This window comes from Heterobasidion irregulare (genome assembly GCF_000320585.1).
Source record: "Heterobasidion irregulare TC 32-1 unplaced genomic scaffold scaffold_01, whole genome shotgun sequence".
Taxonomy (NCBI): Eukaryota; Fungi; Basidiomycota; class Agaricomycetes; order Russulales; family Bondarzewiaceae; genus Heterobasidion; species Heterobasidion irregulare.
The window spans coordinates 2,039,262-2,059,892 of record NW_009258197.1 but is presented as its reverse complement, the minus strand read 5'-3'; the positions used below and the strand labels follow the sequence as shown (position 1 = coordinate 2,059,892).

The 20,631-nt window shown below is 48.4% G+C and overlaps 10 protein-coding genes across 10 annotated transcripts; 6 read left to right on the top strand and 4 right to left on the bottom strand.

Moving 5' to 3' along the window:
• Nucleotides 1–180: 180 nt before the first annotated feature.
• Nucleotides 181–6,120, top strand: HETIRDRAFT_121653 (uncharacterized protein; the record flags this gene model as incomplete). The annotated part of the gene is made up of 17 exons (XM_009542862.1): nt 181–340; nt 397–1,540; nt 2,352–2,781; nt 2,831–2,948; nt 3,001–3,315; nt 3,375–3,573; nt 3,633–3,779; nt 3,833–3,965; nt 4,023–4,266; nt 4,329–4,456; nt 4,508–4,660; nt 4,712–4,891; nt 4,946–5,103; nt 5,153–5,284; nt 5,345–5,515; nt 5,564–5,773; nt 5,931–6,120. 17 exons carry the CDS (start codon nt 181–183, stop codon nt 6,118–6,120), a joined length of 4,212 nt encoding a protein of 1,403 aa, XP_009541157.1.
• A 338-nt stretch (nt 6,121–6,458) lies between these two features.
• On the bottom strand, nt 6,459–7,205 carry HETIRDRAFT_307848 (uncharacterized protein; the record flags this gene model as incomplete). Its single annotated transcript, XM_009542861.1, has 5 exons — nt 6,459–6,619; nt 6,681–6,756; nt 6,814–6,921; nt 6,981–7,091; nt 7,152–7,205. 5 exons carry the CDS (start codon nt 7,203–7,205, stop codon nt 6,459–6,461), a joined length of 510 nt encoding a protein of 169 aa, XP_009541156.1.
• A 155-nt stretch (nt 7,206–7,360) lies between these two features.
• Nucleotides 7,361–9,122, top strand: HETIRDRAFT_406946 (uncharacterized protein). Its single transcript, XM_009542860.1, has 9 exons — nt 7,361–7,494; nt 7,552–7,616; nt 7,670–7,868; nt 7,925–8,049; nt 8,112–8,234; nt 8,289–8,478; nt 8,538–8,712; nt 8,769–8,908; nt 8,960–9,122. The coding sequence occupies exons 1-9, from the start codon at nt 7,441–7,443 to the stop codon at nt 9,023–9,025; spliced, it is 1,137 nt and encodes a 378-aa protein (XP_009541155.1). The 5' UTR covers nt 7,361–7,440; the 3' UTR covers nt 9,026–9,122.
• Nucleotides 9,123–9,137: 15 nt separating this feature from the next.
• HETIRDRAFT_378024 (uncharacterized protein) lies at nt 9,138–10,302 on the bottom strand. Its single transcript, XM_009542859.1, has 5 exons — nt 10,246–10,302; nt 9,805–10,086; nt 9,677–9,748; nt 9,439–9,623; nt 9,138–9,380 (listed from the first exon to the last, which is right to left on the bottom strand). The coding sequence occupies exons 1-4, from the start codon at nt 10,246–10,248 to the stop codon at nt 9,570–9,572; spliced, it is 411 nt and encodes a 136-aa protein (XP_009541154.1). The 5' UTR covers nt 10,249–10,302; the 3' UTR covers nt 9,138–9,380; nt 9,439–9,569.
• Nucleotides 10,303–10,673: 371 nt separating this feature from the next.
• HETIRDRAFT_431632 (uncharacterized protein) lies at nt 10,674–12,704 on the top strand (the record flags this gene model as incomplete). The annotated part of the gene is made up of 5 exons (XM_009542858.1): nt 10,674–11,356; nt 11,525–11,548; nt 11,620–11,965; nt 12,020–12,390; nt 12,443–12,704. The coding sequence occupies 5 exons, from the start codon at nt 10,674–10,676 to the stop codon at nt 12,579–12,581; spliced, it is 1,563 nt and encodes a 520-aa protein (XP_009541153.1). The 3' UTR covers nt 12,582–12,704.
• Nucleotides 12,705–12,743: 39 nt separating this feature from the next.
• Nucleotides 12,744–14,247, bottom strand: HETIRDRAFT_40962 (uncharacterized protein; the record flags this gene model as incomplete). Its single annotated transcript, XM_009542024.1, has 7 exons — nt 12,744–13,116; nt 13,169–13,237; nt 13,288–13,360; nt 13,423–13,583; nt 13,637–13,728; nt 13,803–13,899; nt 14,039–14,247. 7 exons carry the CDS (start codon nt 14,245–14,247, stop codon nt 12,744–12,746), a joined length of 1,074 nt encoding a protein of 357 aa, XP_009540319.1.
• A 262-nt stretch (nt 14,248–14,509) lies between these two features.
• Nucleotides 14,510–14,993, top strand: HETIRDRAFT_243105 (uncharacterized protein; the record flags this gene model as incomplete). The annotated part of the gene is made up of 3 exons (XM_009542857.1): nt 14,510–14,540; nt 14,593–14,784; nt 14,842–14,993. Coding segments are annotated over 3 exons (375 nt in total), but the record flags the coding sequence as incomplete, so codon positions are not given.
• A 274-nt stretch (nt 14,994–15,267) lies between these two features.
• Nucleotides 15,268–16,811, bottom strand: HETIRDRAFT_431631 (uncharacterized protein; the record flags this gene model as incomplete). The annotated part of the gene is made up of 4 exons (XM_009542856.1): nt 15,268–15,439; nt 15,516–15,735; nt 15,794–16,403; nt 16,465–16,811. The coding sequence occupies 3 exons, from the start codon at nt 16,809–16,811 to the stop codon at nt 15,547–15,549; spliced, it is 1,146 nt and encodes a 381-aa protein (XP_009541151.1). The 3' UTR covers nt 15,268–15,439; nt 15,516–15,546.
• A 101-nt stretch (nt 16,812–16,912) lies between these two features.
• Nucleotides 16,913–17,958, top strand: HETIRDRAFT_406939 (uncharacterized protein). Its single transcript, XM_009542855.1, has 3 exons — nt 16,913–17,296; nt 17,351–17,582; nt 17,643–17,958. Exons 1-3 carry the CDS (start codon nt 16,988–16,990, stop codon nt 17,780–17,782), a joined length of 681 nt encoding a protein of 226 aa, XP_009541150.1. The 5' UTR covers nt 16,913–16,987; the 3' UTR covers nt 17,783–17,958.
• Nucleotides 17,959–18,122: 164 nt separating this feature from the next.
• HETIRDRAFT_469075 (uncharacterized protein) lies at nt 18,123–20,625 on the top strand. Its single transcript, XM_009542854.1, has 9 exons — nt 18,123–18,251; nt 18,312–18,608; nt 18,711–18,959; nt 19,015–19,251; nt 19,307–19,421; nt 19,470–19,715; nt 19,764–20,101; nt 20,154–20,430; nt 20,490–20,625. Exons 1-9 carry the CDS (start codon nt 18,225–18,227, stop codon nt 20,492–20,494), a joined length of 1,791 nt encoding a protein of 596 aa, XP_009541149.1. The 5' UTR covers nt 18,123–18,224; the 3' UTR covers nt 20,495–20,625.
• Nucleotides 20,626–20,631: the final 6 nt, after the last annotated feature.

Below are 20,631 nucleotides of genomic sequence, written 5' to 3'. Positions count from 1 at the left end.
CCGGAAGCATCCCGGAGCTAACAAGACGGAGAGCGTCATCCGCAAAAGGCAATTTTGGCCTTGCACAACACTTATCAGTACCTTCTCAGCCTTGCGTCAGCTACAGAAACCTGCCATGTTTCCAACATGATAAACAAAAACCCTGTCTTACGGGTTCAAATTGCCCAGATAGACCACACCATGGCTCGCTCAAACATCCTTGATTGCACCAAATCCTCAAGAGCTCCTATTATTCGTATTTATGGCGCCTCGTCTTTAGGCCTTAAAACATGTCTGCATGTTCATCAAGTGTATCCTTATTTTTTTGTGGATTACCTTGGACAACTCGATCCAAATCATAGTGAGTGTTTGGCCTTTTTGAGGATCATACGGAGTGATTATAAACACCCTTTCCAGTAAGCCACTACATTGCCAAGTTGACGCGCTCCCTAAATCATGCCATTGCTATATCCTTGAAACGGGATCCACATTCTCCCAACTCTCAATTTGTCCGTGCCATTATTCTTGTCAAGGGGGTCCACTTTTATGGCTTTCATTCGTCATATTCGCCTTTCCTGAAGGTCTATATCTCGGATCCGGCGTTTGTCAATCGTTCGGCGACTATCCTACGATCTGGAATCGTCATGGGAACTCGTTTTCGCGTGTTTGAAAGCCACTTGAGTTATATCCTGCAGTTTCTTTGTGATTTCAGTCTTTACGGCTGCGGCTGGATTGACTTAGGGGAAGTTTGGCAGCGTGGTGCAGATGAGCAAGAAGACCCAGGGCTGGATCTTCAGAGTAAGTTCAAGTCATCCCCATGTTTCCGACAGTCCCGGATGTCACTTGAAGTCGACGTGGTGCCTGGCCAAATTCTCAATCGCCATCTACTGGGGGCGCGAAATCTGCACCACAAGCTGACGATACCTGGGCCTCATCTACCATCGGAGCCATTAGTTCTTAGCATGCGAGAGCTATGGGAGGATGAACGTCAACGTAGAATCGCCGCGGGACTTTCACCGTCGCCTGACATCCCTGTTGATCCAAGTGAGAAATCCAGGACAGCAGGCGGAGAGTGGGTGGCAGAAGCAAGGTGGTGGGACGAGATTAGGATGAGGATTGAACGGGAGAGACATCAAGATGCGCAACCGAAGGAGGTGAGCTGGGAGAGGTGGACCATGACGACATTCGAGAGCGTGGAGGCTTTGTGGGAGGACGGCTATAAGACGTGGCGACCAGAACAAACAGAAGGCCAAATTTTGCTCGAAGAATATAACCCTTACGAAGCCTCAGTGGCTGCAACACGAAGCCGCAGAGCAGAATCTCAGGATGGAACGGCCGAGATAGACGTAGACGAGACTATTTTACGCAGCCAAGAACTTTCGATCTTGGTTGAACATGAAGAAGCAGAGTGGACGAAGCTCATCGATGGCGACAGGATTGTATCCACCAGTGACATGGATCAAAATCTACCGGACGATGGTGTACCCTTCGACCTTGATGACCATGCTGTATCCTTCCCGACGACACCAATCCGTGATAAGGAAAGTAGGGACACAAAAAAGTAAGTGCATGCATGCCAGCTAATCGTGAATCTCTCACTCAGTGCGCTGTTTTCGCACGCGCCTTTATTTAGGTCATCATCATCGCACATAACGCCATTGAACAGTGCTACAAAAAATTCAAACCCTTTTAGAGAAGCATTTTCAAAATTAGCGGGGTGAGTAGACAGGAGTAGACTCATATAACGAGACCGCCAATTGACCAACGCCTGACATGGTTCAAGCTCTCGAGCAATCGCTTCTGATGCTCTATCAATAACGCCTACAAAGTACATCCTTTGTGATAAAATCTCAACTCTACATGTACTCAAAACTCCCCATTAGACGTGGGCTGTCGGTCTCCCACACATCTCCTGCATTGCCAACCACGTACGTCTTCCGCTCAAATCGTGAGTCTCACTTACTTAATCTGTGGTCCTATGCAGGAATTTTGAAGAACAGGATGAGTTTCAACCTTCTCTTGAGACAATGAAGCGACCTTTGTTCGTGCATTTCCCTGTTTTGGAAATATCTCAATTCACGTCCTTCATGGAGATTTGAACCATCTCGTATTAACGAAGGCATAGGCTTCGCGATCTCAAACACGACACCAAGGGTTCATTCCACAGAGTCTCGTTCAACGTCGCCTCATGATTGGGACCATCACGATGTCAATAATACGGAGCGGCATTCTGGAGAGCTTCCAATTTTTGCCCTTGATATCGATGATGCGAAACCTCTCGCCGTCGAAAATTTTGCTATCAGACACCGGATCGTTCACTTCGACTCATCCTCCCGACAAGCGTCTCCTTCACTGAAGAGGACTCGTTGTAGGCTTCACAATCAATCATCACAACCTTCGTCGTTCTTGATCAAGGCGGCAAACACTTACATCTACATTCGTGCTCCACCGCCATTAGTTCAGCTGTTCTCGACCGTCAATGACCACGGCATCCCAAGCAAGATATACCGCAATCCATATTACTCCAAAATGATTGATGCTAAAGACAGGCCTCGGGAGTACGCAGGCTTGGTCTATCATCTGCATGGTGGCAGTGGATTGAAATTCTTAAAGGAGTGGAGTCTTGATTCCGATGCTCGGATGAAAGAGGATATCAATCGGGTTTCACCGTGGGTTCTAACTGATATGGAATTTGGAGGTTGGGAATATGGACACTCACCTCCAAGTGTCAGGGAGGTGAGTAGATGGATAAAGACCCAGGGAAAAGTCGATCATGATGTGAGGTCTAAGCTAAATTCGCAGGTAAGAAATTTTCAACAGTTCGAGAATTTCGAGTAATGATCATATGAAGATTGAGGGTCCGACACAACTCAACCCATTCGGTTTGAAGACGTCGCCTACAGATCACCAATTAATCACCACTGGGAGAGAAAAGCAAAGCATGACAATCCTTTCCCTCGAGATTTTCGGTACGCCTTTGAGATCATCCTTCTGTTCTGCTCATGACAGTGATCCATATAGCACCGTCGCGGGAAAATCTTCTTCCGAATGCTGATACTGATGAGATTGCCATTGCTTTCTATGCATATGAAAATTCTGACGACGGCTCGCACCCTGATAGAACTTCTGCTTGCAGAAAAGGTATCATTGCTATTCAATGCGCACAGCTTGATCCTCGAAAGTTGCGCGATTTTTCCCTAGAGCTTGTATCGACTGAATTGGACCTCATCAACAAAGTCATCGACACCGTTCTGGACTTGGACCCAGACATCATCACCGGTTGGGAGATACAGGCCGCTTCTTGGGGGTACATCAATGCACGAGCTCGGCATTTCGGTTCGTTGCTTCATGAGAATCCTCGCAGATGCTAGTATTCATCTCAACGTCCTTTTCAGGATTCGACCTTGCCGAGCAGATATCCCGGGCTCCGAGCCGTACTTTTGGTACAGGAAACGAGCAATGGGGTCTGCGGACAACTTCGACATTCCGCGTTGCGGGCCGACACGTTCTAAATGTCTGGCGAATAATGCGTGCCGAGCAGAGCTTGAACATATACACCTTCGAGAACGCTGTATTCCATCTACTTAGACGGCGGTAGGATACTTCATTTATCTTAATAAGAGACCAGACTCATGTCGGTCTGTGATTATCAGGGTTCCAAAATACAGTTCGATCACTCTCACAGAGTGGTACAACAGTGGTACTTCCACACATACTGCGGCATTGTTACGCTACTTTGCACAGCGTTCATCGATGGTCCTAGACATGCTTGACGAAGCTGAAACAATAACCAAGACAGCGTAAGTCAAATAGGACGTTGAATGTATCTTTCTTGATATCAATCAACGTGCAGTGAATTCGCCCGTGTTTTCGGGGTCGACTTCTTTTCTGTGATCAGTCGCGGATCTCAGTTCAAAGTCGAATCTTTCATGTTTCGAATTGCCAAGCCCGAGAGTTTTGTCCTGTTATCCCCGAGTAAACAAGACGTTAGTACTCTGACCTCACACGACGCCACTATTGCTGATGATTATTTTCTCAAACAGGTTGGAAAACAGAATGCTGCCGAATGCATGCCTCTCATTATGGAGCCCCTCTCGGCATTTTACAACAGCCCTCTTATTGTGTTAGACTTTCAGTCTCTCTATCCTTCAGTCATGATTGCCTACAACTATTGCTACTCTACTTGCCTTGGGCGTGTCGTGCCTTTCAAGGGCCAGAACAAGTTTGGTGTGACAGAGCTCACTCATCCCCCCGGGCTGCTCAATGCTCTCCAGGATTATATCACAGGTACGTTTTTTTTTGCGAATCATGACCACTACTGAACCACCTCACAAAATTCTTCGTCCCAGTCGCACCTAATGGAATGATGTACGTTAAGTCACAAGTGCGTAGAGGCCTGCTCAGCCGCATGCTATCTGAGCTACTGGAGACACGAGTCATGGTCAAACAAGCTATGAAAGGAGTCAAGGGTAACAAAGTACGTGGCTTTTGGCTAATGCGTCGTGGTCCTAATTCATCCGTTAATCAGGCCCTCAAGAAGATATTAGACGCTCGACAGTTGGGCCTTAAATACATATCAAACGTCACTTATGGATACACCAGTGCGACATACTCTGGAAGGATGCCTGCAGTCGAAATAGCAGACAGCATTGTGCAAACAGGTAGAGAGACACTTGAGAAGGCATGTACTCGATCTCTTTCCAATTGGTGTTCTCTCATTCTATTTTCTCAGGCTATCACGTACATCGAGTCAACCAGTAGGTGGGGAGCTCGTGTGGTGTACGGTGATACAGACTCTCTCTTCATTTACCTGAGTGGCAAGACCAAAGATCAGGCATTCAGGATTGGACATGATATAGCGGAGACTATAACAGCAATGAACCCAGCCCCAATAAAGCTCAAGTTCGAAAAAGTTGGCATTCATGTTGAAGTTCAATTTTGGTCTCCATTGATTTCCAGTGTTCAGGTCTATCTCCCATGCGTTTTAATGGCCAAGAAACGATACGTGGGCTTCAAATACGAAACCACAGATGATACTGAACCTGCTTTCGATGCAAAAGGCATCGAGACAGTTCGCCGAGACGGGGTTCCCGCCCAGCGGAAGATGACAGAGACAGCGCTCAAGTCTGCACTTCTCGTTTTCAGGCCGTGATTTATCCTCATCTTTTCATAGGATTCTCTTCCGCTCCCAGGACCTTAGTGAGGTGAAGGAGTATTGTTGTAGATCATGGTCAAAGATATTGGAAAACAAAATCTCCATTCAAGATTTCATCTTTGCACGAGAAGTCAAGATGGGCGCCTACAGGTAAACGTCTTGACATTTGTATCGTAGGTTTTCGCCACCACTGATAATCGCTTGATGCAGTGATAAAGCGCCGCCACAACCTGGTGTAGCGGTCGGTGCTCAAAGGATGGTCGAAGACTCAAATGATGAGCCGCAGTACGGCGACCGTATACCCTATGTTATTATACGAGGCGAACCAAACGCTCGATTGGTCGATCGTGCTGTCAGTCCTGAAAAGGCTCTCGATACTCGGTATGTTCGCTCGTCTATGAAACACAGTGATTGCTGATCAGACATCAGGAATCTCGACGGAGCGTACTACATTACAAGAGTCCTGATACCTCCTCTAGAACGTATATTTAACCTCGTTGGTGCAGATGTTAGGGCATGGTACGACGAAATGCCAAAGAAAACTCGTGCTGATGAAGTTGACACCGTACCTAACTCACCGAGAACATTCACCAATAAGACAATCTTGCCCAACATTGGGGAACATTTTAGGAGCAATCAGTGCATCATATGTGGCACTTATACTGCCCAAGGTTCGCCAAGTTTGTTTTGTTTTCATTGAAACCGAAAAAATCCTGAACCCAACATTGATAGGTGTCTGCGAAGGCTGTCGCATGACTCCACAAGAAACCGTCTCGGGCCTGCTGTCTCGGCTTAGAATCGCCGAAGAACGCCTGAAGACTGGCTACCAGATATGTGCATCCTGTACAAAGTCAGTTCCCTCGGAGCCTATCAAATGCGAGTCATTAGACTGTCCATGGTTTTTTGAACGGAAGAAGGCTGAGGTCAAAGCGGAAAATGCCATTCTGATACATACGTTACTCGATGGGATGGAAGTTGGAGAATGAAAATCTTCGTTCTTGGTTGACAGACGGGAAAATATATATCATTGACAGACACTTGGCATGATGCAAATATGCCGTCGCGTTGTCAACAGTTGGTTGACGATTGATTGCGTTTCCGGCACCCGAGGCCTGAAGTATCACAGTGCATGAGATCAGAAATTTAGGCGCAAAGATCAAGTGAAGAGGGTCCCAAGAGGTAGAAAGCATCACGGCTACCGTCGAAGCTTACTGCAGATCATACACTACTCACACCCATGAGGGATCTAAATAGGTATTCGGTTCTGTTTTACATCCGTTCCCTCTCGTTCGTGCCGGAACTCAAGCCAGCAGAAGTAATTGGGTTACACTGACTGGTAGGCACCTGGTGCTGGAGGCGCCTGATGAATCTGGGGAGATGCAATTGGAGGGCGAGCCGTTTCTGGCACAGAGTGCTCGTGGACAGCTTGATATCCATCCCTATCATTGGAGGAGAAACCTCCCGGCATCGTCCAAACTGCACAAGCTATGAGGTTATTCTAGACCAACGAGAACAAAAGGCTTACCAGTTGGACCGCTGAGGTCACCACCTCCAAGACCTCCAAGACCAGTGAGATGGCCTCTTGAACGGAGGGAGTTGGCGAATGCAAGAAAGGTTGGGGCCTACGCGCACTTCAGGATTCAACACGAAGCAAAGATGACGCAATGCCGTTAAATTACCTTGAAGAGGAAGATCAGAACGCTGACCATCCTAATGACCCATGCTTGAGGGTTTTGGAACATCCATATGAGATCGAAAAGAGCAGAAGCGCCTAGAAGCGCTGAGAACTGGGATGCGAAATGTTGATCACTAGCGCCTATTCCGGTGAAGAATACACGCAGCTTACCACCTGCAATGACAACACAGCCTCTGTATTTTCCTGTGCATACAATCCAAAAAGGAAGATGGGTAGGTTGTATGTTGGGGCGGCAAACGGACTGATGGCAAATGACAAAACCTGTCCGTGGTACAGATATTAGCATGTATGCAGTCAGGTTACACTAGGAAAGGGACAGACAGTTTCCGCGAGAACGAATCTCGAGGGATCAAGTCCTTGCACAAAGTCTGACATGGCACAAATTTCTCTCCGTGACGAAGGCGCTGAGACTTGATGGTGGTTCTTGGTGGTCAGTGCAGTGTCAGTGCTGGTCGTTCAATGAGGTGTGAACACTGTGTGAACATGTGACGCGCCACCCTCACCCAAACGCGTCTTGACGTTGTTGGACTCGTACTCGCAGCCTCTCGCCTACTCACCTTTCGCTGGCCCAATTCCCTTCTAACATCTCGATTGCGTGCATCAGCGCAACATGTCTGCAGAGTTCGAGGATGTCCTTACCAATCAGCCGGTCGTGATCGACAACGTCTGCCCTTTCGTTCGTTCTATCACCATGCCCAGAGACTGACCTCCGGTCCGTTAGGGCTCAGGCGCTATCAAGGCTGGTTTCGCTGGACAAGACCATCCCAAGTGTTTCTTTCCTTCATTGTGCGTCTATTGCTTAGGTCAAATACTTCAAATTGAGGTTTGTCCGCATCTAGCGTCGGACGCCCGAAGCATGTTCGTGTCATGGCAGGTGCACTCGAGGGGGACGTATTTATAGGTCGGAAGGCCCAAGAGTTTAGAGGGCTGTTGAAGATCAAATATCCCATGGAACACGGCATTGTCACAGATTGGGATGACATGGAGCGTATATGGAATTGGGTCTACGCTGAGGAACTTGGCACATTAAGCGAAGAGGTAGTGTTCATCGGTCTCTCAGCACGTCATGGGATCTTTAATGCGCTCTCGCTTAGCACCCAGTCCTTCTGACGGAGGCTCCACTCAATCCTCGCACCAACCGCGACGTTGCAGCGCAGATATTCTTTGATACATTCAACGTACCGGCTTTGTACATCTCAGTTCAAGCCGTCCTTTCATTGTTTGTTACGCCTCTTCATTTTCCTTATCGCTATCGAATGTCCTGATCGCGTTCAAATCTAGATACTCATCAGGGCGCACGACAGGGATAGTCCTGGACTCTGGAGACGGCGTTACACACGCTGTACCAGTGTTCGAAGGATTTTCGATGCCCCATGCGATTCGACGAATAGATGTTGCAGGAAGGTAGGAGACCCTGTCTCATTGTATCGCAGACGTCCTGAGAGGTGGATTATGCAGGGACGTTACGGACCATCTGCAACTGCTGCTCCGTAAATCTGGCCACCATCTGCATACTACAGCGGAACGTGAGGTCGTGCGGACGATCAAGGAAAAATGTTGTTATGTGGCCTTGAACCCGTCAAAAGAAGAGAAGGATACCCTTGGTCGAGGGGAAGAGTTCCGATTACCTGATGGCAACACTGTACAGGCGAGTCGACATGTTGGATGTCTCAACATATTATTCCTCTAACATGGGATCGAATGTAGCTCGGTCCGGAACGATTCCGTGCGCCGGAAATTCTATTCAATCCTGAGCTCATCGGTCAAGAGGATGCCGGAGTGCACCAAGTCGTAGTTGATTCCATAAACCGTGTTGACTTGGACCTGCGAAAGAGCCTCTTCTCAAACATCGTCCTCAGTGGAGGAAGTACGCTATGTCGCGGTGCGTAGTTTCCTGATCGTCTCTAACATTTCACGCTTAACTTGGTTCTACGATAGGTTTCGGGGATCGTCTGCTCAACGAAGTGAAGAAGTTGGCTCTCAAGGATGTAAAGATAAAGATCTACGCACCTCCAGAACGCAAGTACTCAACATGGATTGGGGGGTCTATCTTGGCTGGTTTGAATACATTCAAAAAGGTACGGTCTTTCGTCAATTTCGAGTTTCATTTGTTGACTACCTGTCTTTAGATGTGGGTTTCGGCAGAAGAATATCAGGAAGACCCGGATATCATCCACAAGAAGTTCGGGTTTTGAAAATGCGGGAACCCTTCTTTCTTCTGCTACTGTTATTTTCCCGTCGCGCTATAGTATTAGCTTTAGGATACCCACATGTAATTTCGATTATCCCTTCTCCTACTCAGGTGATTGTTAAATGGCGCATATAGTATAGCAGCATGTACATCATTGCTGTTCCTCATAACTCAAGCAACGCAGAGTGCAACTTTAGCATCACCTATTTGCAGTCACCCATATGCATTACGACCCCCGTAATGCAGACGAATTGAGTCGACAGAAAGTCATCTCAGTATGCAATGACAGAGCAGATAGCATCCTCCGAATAAAACTTCCGCGCCGCGATTTACATAACACGACACTCACGGGACGCAGGCTACATCCTATTACCAGTCATGTTGCAGTCTTCAGACAAGATTCATGAACAGACGCACGCATGATCGATATTTCTGTGGGCGCATGGAATCATGAGAGGATAGAGGAAAGCATACGCAGTAAGATACACAATGCTCGACGCGACGATATGCAATGGGCGAAGACCAAAACCGAAGACCGAAAAAGTAGCCTATTTGCTCTTCTTCGGAGGCTCAGAGGCCTTGACTTTTTTAGTGCCGCGGAGCTGATTGTGCAATGTCAAGGTAAGAGGGCAGCGTTATGGGAAGAAAGACAGACCTTCTTCGCGCGGTTCTTCCGCTCCTTCCGGAGCTTGCGGGAGGCCTTGTCGACCTTGGTCTCAAGACCAGACTGGAGGATATGATTGAGTTATCGAGCATGAAGCCACCATGAGAAAAATTACGCACTCGTACTAGACGATACTTGGGCTCAAACTTCCTCTGCGAAGCCTCATCGTCGTAGATGAGAGCAAAACCAGTGCTCCGACCTCCACCAAAGTGCGTCCGGAAGCCAAATGATACGACGCGGTCTTTCTGTGTCTTGTAAATCGCTGCAAGCTTCTCAGAGAGCTCGGCTTTGGGGACGTTGGGCCGAGAGGGATGGAGGACATCGACAACGAACTGACGCCGTGCAAGCAAGCGGTTCGTGATGAACTTCCTTGTGCGAATGGTGACGGGGGCGTTGTCGGCCTAAGAAACACAAAGGTCAGAATATTACACCTGTGTGATCGCTTGCTCTTCATCCTATCTCTCCAATATCCATCCAACCCTTTCTTCCTTCAAATTCTTCCGTTCTTTGGCCCTCGAATGTTTCCCAGTGCATCTGGCGACACAGAAGGCGAAGCTCACCATGATATAGACCTGGAGGCGTTGATTTAGACCTTCTTGCGTCTACTGGGTATGGTTACGTTGAGATTGAGCCTCCGGCAAATCAAAGTCCGTTCGGCAAATACCGAAACACGTCCCTCACCGCGTCGCATAGTTACTGTAAGTACCTTCGGCGACCCTCTACTGTACGACCCTTCGGCCAAACACGTCAGGCGGTCCATTTTGCTGTTGTCCCAAAGGAGAGTGGTATCACCCACTTGGGAACAATTTCTTACAAAGTTAGCTATGATTGCGATACTTATAGTATTTATCCCTATAATGCTCCTGTCTAGCCTGCTGGGAAAGCACGTGAAAGTGGACAGTTCAAACTTAGCCATGATTTCTCTAATTTACTGCAGAGCTCCTTCTGACGCCCTCTCAAACACACTACCGACTCGACAGCTCAGGTGATGAATGCTATCGAAGATTATTTGCTCTCGTTACCAGATGGCCATCCGCTTCAAGTCTCTATTCGCACATATTCACTAGCGTTATCACTTAGCCTCGGTCCGGCTTTACTTTCTTTCATAGTGTCTCCCAAGGCTCGCTCCAAAGGTGTCCTTGGACTTCAAACAATCGTAAAGCGCGAGTTGAAGATTACAAGCTTCCCTTTCGCTATTACCGTCGCTATCGGTGGCGGCTCCGCTCTCCAATACCTGTGGAAGAGACTCGAAACTGACCTAGACGACACCCTTGCTTCACCCAAACAACCGTGGAGCCCGCGATTCGGACGACTTGCCAACCAGCTGCAAGCACTCAAAGAATACATATCGTCCATCTCTCAAGAGCGGAAGACGTTCGCAATATATGCGTGCTCGTCGTTTGTGGCCATCGTGCTTATGCAGGCGCGGCGGCTATCTTCGAAGAAACTCGGGATCACTATGCCGTTGATCTCTACATCTCGCAGGAATGTCACGGGCCGCACTTCGGCCACGCTGGATTTAACGCTGTTACTTCTGGTTCGTGCACTGGATGCCGCGGTACAACATGTTGTGTTCAAACGCGTCGGGGAGGAGCACGATGATGCGCGAAGGTGGCGGCAGCACATCACGACCAAAATCGATGCAATGGTTTTCTGGGCCAGCAGTGCAAGGTTCGTATTTTTTCTAATCCTGCAGTCTGTCTAGATATGCTCATCTTCCTTTGTTTGAAATGAAAGAATCATGTGGTGTTTTTTTTATGAGCCCGAAAGGTGGTCTTCGCTTTTCACTTCATACCGCCACGAGACTTACTAATCCACCTCTGCACTGCAAACGTTTAGACTTCCGAGCTCTTATATGAAGTGGTCAGTGATTTGATATTTGACATATCTTTTCGGGGGATGATATGGCTAATAATTTTGTTCATTATAATCAGGATCACCTCCATGGCGAATATAGACCCTCGTCTCTCCAGTGGACTCCGCGCCATTCGTTCGGGCCAATGGTCGTATATCAACGGAACAAAGCTGCAACCGAACATGTTGGCCACGCTTTCGCAGGACCTTGGTTATCCTGCCTCCTGGGGCACACCATTGAGTGTCCCTGCATATGGTGGGTCAATGGCCAATGCTTCCTGGAAGGCGCTAGGTGTTTCTGGCCGCGATGGTGTAGGAGGAGTTCCCTGCGAAATCATCCACGGGACTGGTGGTGTAAGCTGCACAGGCAATGCGATTTTTCGTGCCCAGCACGCATTCCTAAAGGCTGTAGCTATCTATCTTCCTGTATGACATACCCGCCCGTGCCTCGTCCAGTTTTCTAATTCAACACTTCCTCAGGTTCACTTCATACCAATCCTCCTCACTCGCCCTCGCTCGCTCCTCCGCCTCCCGGAGATTTTCCGATTGCTCATAGGTGCCGTACGTAGTGCTTCATTTCTATCCACCTTCGTGTCTTCGATCTGGATGGCCATCTGCCTGACCCGCACGCACCTCATCGCCCGTTTGCTCCCAAAAATATCTCATGACTTCTACGATGGTCCTTTCGGGTGCATCATGGCCGGCTGCCTCGCTTGTGGAAGTAGCATCTGGATCGAAAATGGTCGCAGGAGGGGAGAGATGGCGCTGTATGTTTTGCCAAGGGCTATTAGAGCATGCTTGCCCAACACATGGGCTCGAAGTGGGAAAGGCAGCGTATATGCACTCGAAAGGCAAGTTTTTTCTTGGATCTGACGACAGCCTTCTAAACCTTCTTTTCAATAGGATTGCATTTACATTGTCACTTGCTCATCTACTCACTTCGGGAACATATCGTATGGATACCAACCGAGGATTGGCTCGGTGGACACTGAACTTTGTTCTAAACGGTCCGAATGCTGCATTTCGGAAACAACAGGGCTAGAAAGCCGAATCTACTGGAACATATTAGCAGAAGAGTTCGCATATTCCCTTATGACAGGACCTACTACATTGATACCTGATGATACTGAAACACAAAATTTATTAGCTATAATCCTTTTGACATTCACACAATCATGCTGTAGCATCGCACTGACCCCACTAACTACCCGCTCCAAAGGTGCAGCGCACAATCATAAAACGATGCGCTTGCAATGAGCGTTTCTTGTACCTTGTCTTGGTGCTTCACATCTTCAGCGTGGGACCAGTCCACGCCGTATGCTAACGACTCATGCTTGTCAAATCTCTGCATGATCTCCCAACTCTCGCCTGGCGTGGCCGTTAACTCGCCAATGTTTGTCCACGTGTCAGCGAGCTTGACGACTTTGAAGCCACTATGCATGCAAGCAACAAGAAGATCGTGCTGTCTTCGGACAGAAGGATGCCATTTTATCCGCCAAGCACCTCCTCCGACGTCTACCTGCACGAGGGGAGTTAACAATTTGCGGCTGTCGTATATACGAACAGTGTTATCATAACTGTCGAAAGCAAGTCAGAGCAATTCGACAAGATTGTGTGGAAAAGCCAGACCTTCCGACGGCGACAACGTGTTCAACATGTGGATGGCTTTGTATAGATGTTATTCCTGCGTTAAACCTGCTTCTCTTTTGAGAAAAAGGCAACAGGGAATTATATATGGTTGAACAAACTGCTTGTTGATAGAGAATGGGCGATTAAAGCCTTGACGAATATCCCATGCCTTCATTCTCAAGTCATCCCCTCCTATAAGACAATCAATGCATGAGACACAATACACAATGGAAGTTGGAAATAAATCGATGTACCAGAATAGATAACATTAGTATCCCAGTAGTTCCAAGCTGCGACCCACGGCTCATATTCATGGGCAATCCAAGTGTCTGTTACTGATAGCCCCGTCGCATTCTCTGGCTTCAGCAATGCTAGCTTTCCATTAGATAGAGAGACGACCACAGAGCCGATCGTACTGTCAACAAATATATGTGAGGAGTTCTGTGCTTCCTTCGAACGAAAACGTACTCCACATGTGATCTGCGATTCGACCAGTCGAGGGACAAACAAAGTACATCCGACGTTGCACAAGCGATATTGGCAATGTTGTTCAAATGCCCCTGTAAACGATGGTCATGATGTCGGTGACAGCTGACACTTTCATCCTTCATGGTATGTTGAAAGCAGAGGCTACCTGATTGATGTCCCATTCACTCAGTGTTAAATGGCCTTCTGAATCAGCTATTGCGAGTAGTGGGGATCGGGAAGCAGAAGTATGACACCTGCACATTCTCAGGGAGTAGTAGTGAATATGAGCATCGAACTCACCATTTCATATCCAGGATGGCTGGCGATGAGATTTCGTGAATGGGCGAGCTAACATACAGTTTTGGGAATGAGGAACTATGCACCGGAGCGTCAGCAACCTACAAGCTCTTCTTGTCGTCATTGACCTGGAAAACAAGACATTTCCCCACTCGTTTTTGCGGTGCCGCCGGTGCGGTGTTCTCTTCGCTCGACTGAGATACAGGCGTAGGCTGTTCGAGTTTGTATGTCCCACAGACAAAGACGGTGGTTGCGAGTGTGTGAGGGCAAAATTCAACGGAGTCCGCGGGGAGTACAGTGTTAAAATAATCCATAGGTTACTGTAAGTGAGCGGCGTGTGAGAGAGATGTGCGGGATCTCCGGCCGGGATCTCTTTCTGAAATCTCGACTTTAAGCTGTGTCAACTAGACTCAACTTGTGACAACGACTCTCATCATCGAGTCCTTCACGGCCAATGCTATCATTTTCGTTCTTTCTCTGTGCTGTACTCTTCTTGGTGGTACGACTTCGTTGAGTTACTCGCATCAGTCAATTGATATAGTAGAAAGACAGCTCCCTGCCGATGCACTGCTAGGAAACAAATGGGAAGCAACAAGTTTCTGCAAGTGTATGCATCCTTATTCGCCTACGATCTCGCAAATACTTGACTATCGCAATAGGTGTTTGTTTCGGAGCTAACTACTCGATTCTACACATGGACATCCCGGATGATCCGTCCAAACCATGCTTGTCATGCACGAAGCAGTGGTGTCTGAACCAGAACCTACCTGTCTGTGCCGGTGCTTCGCTCGGTGATACAGATCCCGATACAGCGACAGGAAAGGAGGGAGATGTTGAGGCTCGATGTTTCCGTGCGTTAATTCGAATCACTTGTATCAATCCTTATGAACAATGTTCTGTTGCTATAGAGCGGGACTCCCCGAGGGATCAGCTCGTAGTCACCCTATTCTTATTGACAGTGTTTGGTCTTCTGCTAGGCGCGGGCATCAAGGGCAGAATGCAGAAGGCAGGGATAGACACTAGTTTATCGTGGAGCACAGGTCGCAAGTGGTGGCAGGTGAGGGTTTTTGTATCTGCACTGACTAGCAGGCTCATGGTGCCCACAAGGCCTTGGGACATTTTGGTGACACACCCACTACCAATCGCAATCCTGATAGTGGGGCAGGAGCAAGATCACTGTGGAGAGCTGGATCAGGAGACTACCTTGCCATTTCTAACGCTGTTCCTGATCGGTAGTGCCATCCGTTGAAGTAGGACCGATTGTTGAAGGTTGAAGAGATATTTATCTTTGAACTAAGTTTCAGGCAATTATGACCTAAGTTGACCTCAACGTTGATTAGTGACTAGTGCCTTTGAAGCCAGAAAAGTGATACAAGCGTAGAGAATGGTCATCCGTTAATTGGCTCAACGGATGGGTCTATTTCACGTCTTACATCAACACCCACGGAGACTCATAGGAATCTGGAACTCGACTTTAAGACGATATTCGCTTAAATTTCAAGGTCTCTGAAACAGACAGCGATACGTCAAGATTTGAAAACGGACATTGTGACCTCAATCGCATCTAGAAACAAAGACCTACCTTGTCGACTTATGGGCTCCGCTGCGTCGGATCATTCCACGCGTCCTTTCGCCCTCCTTGAGTTGAGGCAGTCTCCGACTATAGCTCCAAAGTCTATGGCATACATATTGCTAACGAGCGTATGCTGAACCGACATTGGAAGGACACCCGCCCTAGCCACAAGCTCGAGAAAAGCTTGTTTAGAGTCTGGATGGACAAAAGATTCGAAGATGTCTTGTACCTATAAATTTAGAGGGATATTGAGACTTAAATTACTATCGTTTTGAGGTCAAACTTACATGGTCGCACAGGATCCGAGTGACGTAGTCTTCCGCGGGCATTTTTCCGATATAATCAGTATCTTGTTCCGAGACATCTACGAGTCCAAGCCACTGTTTCCACAGCTTGAGTTTCATTCCATCCAGTGGCTGACGTCGCATGGTGGAATGACAATATTCCCAATCAAATTCGTCCCCAGTCTGCAGAGACTTCCCAGCTTCAGGAGTGGATTCACGAACCGATGAGGGAGGAGACAATCCTAGTGAAGCCTCTCCACGGCTTAAGCCAAGACTCTCGAGCGCCCGGGCAGGTCTCACCATGAGCCTCACCCACCGCCGCCTTCGTACCCAACCACCAGCGCCGAGCTTCCCAACTTCGGCACGCCAGTTGTGTTTCCGAAAGAACCAGTTGTACTCAAAGCCATCGTACTGAACTTCGCCTCCCTCACGCATGTCAATCAACCAGGATTGGGACACCCAGCGCCATGTGCCGTCCGGGAGAGGATATTCGCTCAAGGAAAGTTGGGGTTGTCGATTCGAGTAACCAGCAACTTCTGGGAGTGTGAACGGGGGCGGGTCGTTCGGCAAGAGAGAAAGGGGTGAATAATATGGTGTAGAGAACAGTGTGATACTGATTTATCAAGATATAGGTATTGTTCAAAACGGTGTTGAATGAACGACGAGAAGCTCACCCGCGCTGATTTTCATACACGATTGCCCACCTGTACATGTCCTTGTCATCTGGCAAATCGTCAGTCGATATTGATGGAGAATCCTGAAGAATGTCGACAGGAGAGAAAGACAGAGGGCCCGTTGGCTGCTCTTCGCCAATATTCAGTATGACCGCTTTATGTTTTCCCTTTGAATCGTCCTCAGGCCTAGATGTCGACTGCCTGTGTGTCAGATTTCGTACAGAGAAGGCCTTTGAGAAGAACGTCCGGCGTGCGATACGGAGACGTGCAGGATCAGCAGCAGAAGGGTCATCTGCTCCTAAATTGGGAGGTGGGATTTGTTCAAGAGAAAGTGAGCTAGACGACATGTATGTTGTGAATCGCAGCGACGCTTGGTAGGCAATTCAAGTTGCCCGCTGATGTCATGATGTATAATTTGGTCCACTGTGGCAGGAACCCCAAGGATCACTATCACTTTCTCGGCCGCCCACCGCGTTTCGATTTCATGCCTCATCCAGTTTTCAGGTCGATATTGCGCCCGCCCATGGGACCGCTGCTTCACTGGCGGATACTATCTGCGTGCCCCGCTGACTTTGCATCACGCCCACGGTATATATCAGTCAAAACTTTGCCGTCCGGCTGTCCCTCTTGCCAAGCGCCATTGCCGACCCCCTTACCTGCTTGTCCCAAGTGCTTCTATATAGCACAAGTCAGTCCGAATCAGACATACTATCAAGTCTTAGATGCTCCATATGAACCCAATCCTTTCCTGGTCGATCTTGGGAAGTTGAGAACGCAGTATCGTAATCTACAGTGGTGCGTCCATCCTGATATCTGGACAGCTCGAGGCGAGGCAAGCACACGTTGTATCCGCATTCAGTAGAAACGACGCTCACGCCAAGTCAAGGACAAGGTGTATGTTGCTCGTTCCCTATCGGGTTTAGCAAACAAGGCATACAAAACTCTTAAGGACCCCTTGTCTCGTGTTGAATATATCCTACGTCTAGAGGACACAGAGCTTTCAGAGACAGACCAAACCGATGACCAACAACTCATCATGGAGATCATGGAAGCAAGGGAAGCTTTAGAGGAGGCAGCGTCCCCAGCGGACGTTGAGAGCGTTCGAGCAGATAATCATGGTGAGTTGTGCGCTTCCTTGTCCAACCGGAACAGCCTTGATGATAGGCAAACTATTCAAGTTAAGATAATGCAGACCATCAAAGAACTTGAGCGCCTAGTAGGGTCAAAGGAATGGAAGAGGACAAGGATCGCGGCTGTGCGATTAAAGTATCTGAGCGGGATTGAGGACGCGGCCAAGGGATCAGATCATTCAGAGTAAGGTGCTGGGCAGCGGGATCAGCATTGCATATTATATTTTGAAGGGCCATTCTATAGCAGAGGAGGCCATCTGAAGAGTATAGAAATCCTACTGAAAATTCCATAGACTAAAGAAGGAATGCGTATTTATGTCACGCCGTCGATATCGACCGAAGCTCTTCATTCGTTTTTATTTTTATTTTTATTGGCCATAATGCTTCCGTTTCAGACGGAGAACGTTCGACGGTAGAACGCCAACATAGGAAAAGAGGTAGTACGATGAGGAGTGGCGATGGTGGCAATGCGCGTGTTGTCTCACCAGACTGGGCTAAATCCGGTCAACATATCTGCTTTGCCCCACTCAACAGCCTCAGTATTCTTTGCATACAGCTGGCTGTCAACCTCCACCCTCCACGTCTCATCTCCTTTACCGACAGATTCATCCTCTCAGAAAGTTGTACGCCATGGACTCTGGTTTCTCCACAGATGATGTATGTCGAACTGTGCACTGTGGCTCACGGAATTCGGGAATATAGCTAATGCACAATTAGATTGCACCGATCGCTCTTCTCATGGATGAGTTGCGCTCGGAAGACGTTCAATTGCGCCTCAACGCTATCCATCGTATCTCTACTATAGCTCTCGCATTGGGCCCCGATCGTGCGCGGGAAGAGTTGATTCCTTTCCTGCAGGATTCCGTGGATGATGAAGATGAGGTCTTGCTAGCATTAGCGGAGGAGCTTGGGAAGAACTTTGGTGATTATGTTGGCGGGCCTGAGCATGCACATGTATTGCTGGGACCCTTAGAAAACCTTTCCGCTGTTGAGGAGACCCTTGTGAGAGACAAGGTGCGTTATTTCGCTTGCCAAACCATCTTCGCCCAGATCGCTGACGTTTGCTTGGTCAATATGTCCATTCGCTACGACTATGGTATTTTTGTGGGGTCATAGGCTGCAGAGTCCATCACGAAGGTGGCCGAGGTTCTCTCGCAGGAGCAAATCGAACAATACTACATCCCCTTACTGAAACGGCTATCCCATGGCGAATGGTTCACATCACGCGCATCATCCGCCGCCCTCTATGCTCCTGTATATACCAAAGTCTCACCTTCGATTCAAGAGGAGCTGCGGAAGGGATTTGCTGAGCTCGGGTCCGATGACACACCAATGGTTCGGAGAGCTGCTGCGAAATGGCTTCAGGTGAGTCTGCCCCTGAATCTGTCCATAGACTCCCGGTCAGACTCTTCATCCAAAGTGGTTTGTGAAAGGCCTTTCTAAGCCCCACGTATTGTCCGATGGTCTGTCGATATACCGTCGTCTGCAGTCAGACGACCAAGACTCTGTTAGACTGTTAACGGTAGAAGACCTCGTTGTTATCGCTCAGCAGCTCACCCCTGCGGAAGCGAAGGACCAATTACTCAAGCAAATAAAGCAGAGCGTCTCCGATAAAAGCTGGAGGGTTCGATACATGGCTGCTACCCATTTCAATGCGGTGAGTCTCGATTACATTATCTGGCCCAGACAGCGTCTCATATCAGCGGGGATAGCTGTCGGAGGCAGTAGGAGTTGAGCTTGTGCGAGAAGAGTTAGTGGGTCATTACGTACAGCTTTTGAAGGACAACGAAGCGGAAGTTCGAACAGCTGCTGCAGGCCAAATTCCAGGTACGCTACCGGTTTCTCTTGATGAGTTCGATTTTAAAAGATATATAGGTTTCTCTAAGCTACTCGAAAGAGAAGTTGTCATTGCTCGCATCATCCCTTGCGTGCGGGATCTTTGCCAGGATAGTTCTCAACATGTTCGCGCCGCTCTTGCGAACCAGATAACTGGGCTTGCTCCCCTTCTTGGAAAAGAGGCTACAATTGAGCACCTCTTACAACTCTTCCTTCACATGCTCAAGGACGAGTTCCCTGAAGTACGGTTGAATATCATCAGCAAGCTTGAGCAAGTAAATGAAGGTGAGGGTGCACGTTCTGTCTGTAGCTTATCATTCTCATGGATTACAGTCATTGGCATACAATTTCTGGCTGAAAGCCTCCTCCCAGCGATAGTCGAGCTCGCAGAGGATAAGTCGTGGCGCGTCCGGCAGGCCATCATTGAATATATTCCCCTGCTCGCGACCCAGCTCGGAAAGCCGTTCTTTGACGAGCAGCTCGGGAATCTCTGTATGTCGTGGCTTGGCGACACTGTTTTCAGTATCCGCGAGGCTGCCACGATCAACCTAAAGAAACTGACGGAGGTATTCGGTGTTGAGTGGGCGCGCGTGGCTATCGTCCCAAAGGTAGTAAACATGGGAGCGCATCCGAACTATTTATACCGGATGACTACTGTCCAGGCGATCGCCGTGAGTGCTTTCCGCCGGTCCCGTTGCACCCATTGCTGAACTTACAATCTAGACCATTGCGCCGTCGTTGAATTTCGACATCGTTCTCAACGAAATCCTCGATGCTCTGCTTCACCTGGCCACTGATCCTATCCCAAACATCCGGTTCAATGTTGCAAAGTCTCTAGAGGTCCTAGCCGCGACATATGGTAACATTCCTGAGGGTCAAGAATCGGCCCGGCAAAAGATCTTCCCTGCCTTGGAGAAATTGAAAAACGATCAAGATGCAGATGTACGGTACTTCGCGACGCACGCGCTACAGAAGACATTAGCAGCTACCGAGGGATCGGGTGTGTGATCTTTTGCTCCTAACTGGGAGTTACTCCACTGATGACATTTGTCAATCAAGGCTGAACGTTAGAGAGACAGAGATCCACGATTCAAGTAGGAATGTTTAATCACGCTCCGTTCTTTACATGTGTGCAGTACCACGGAAGCTGAAGTTGAAAGAATTTTAATGTACATTGTCCTTTGTTTGTGACTTTTTGGTC

Excerpts from the sequence above, each read along its gene's own strand:
- HETIRDRAFT_406939 (XM_009542855.1), top strand. The coding sequence starts at position 16,988 with ATGGGACCGCTGCTTCACTGGCGGATACTATCTGCGTGCCCCGCTGAC. Across the intron at positions 17,297-17,350 it reads TCTGGACAGCTCGAGGCGAG|GACAAGGTGTATGTTGCTCG; the intron begins GCAAGCACACGT and ends CGCCAAGTCAAG. Across the intron at positions 17,583-17,642 it reads CGTTCGAGCAGATAATCATG|TTAAGATAATGCAGACCATC; the intron begins GTGAGTTGTGCG and ends AAACTATTCAAG.
- HETIRDRAFT_406946 (XM_009542860.1), top strand. The coding sequence starts at position 7,441 with ATGTCTGCAGAGTTCGAGGATGTCCTTACCAATCAGCCGGTCGTGATC. Across the intron at positions 8,050-8,111 it reads GTTCAAGCCGTCCTTTCATT|ATACTCATCAGGGCGCACGA; the intron begins GTTTGTTACGCC and ends GTTCAAATCTAG. Across the intron at positions 8,713-8,768 it reads AGGAAGTACGCTATGTCGCG|GTTTCGGGGATCGTCTGCTC; the intron begins GTGCGTAGTTTC and ends GTTCTACGATAG.
- HETIRDRAFT_469075 (XM_009542854.1), top strand. The coding sequence starts at position 18,225 with ATGGACTCTGGTTTCTCCACAGATGAT. Across the intron at positions 19,252-19,306 it reads CTGCTACCCATTTCAATGCG|CTGTCGGAGGCAGTAGGAGT; the intron begins GTGAGTCTCGAT and ends CAGCGGGGATAG. Across the intron at positions 19,716-19,763 it reads GCTTGAGCAAGTAAATGAAG|TCATTGGCATACAATTTCTG; the intron begins GTGAGGGTGCAC and ends CATGGATTACAG.
- HETIRDRAFT_378024 (XM_009542859.1), bottom strand. Across the intron at positions 9,749-9,804 it reads CCAAGTATCGTCTAGTACGA|TCTGGTCTTGAGACCAAGGT; the intron begins GTGCGTAATTTT and ends CATATCCTCCAG. Across the intron at positions 9,624-9,676 it reads GGAAGAACCGCGCGAAGAAG|CTCCGCGGCACTAAAAAAGT; the intron begins GTCTGTCTTTCT and ends TTGCACAATCAG.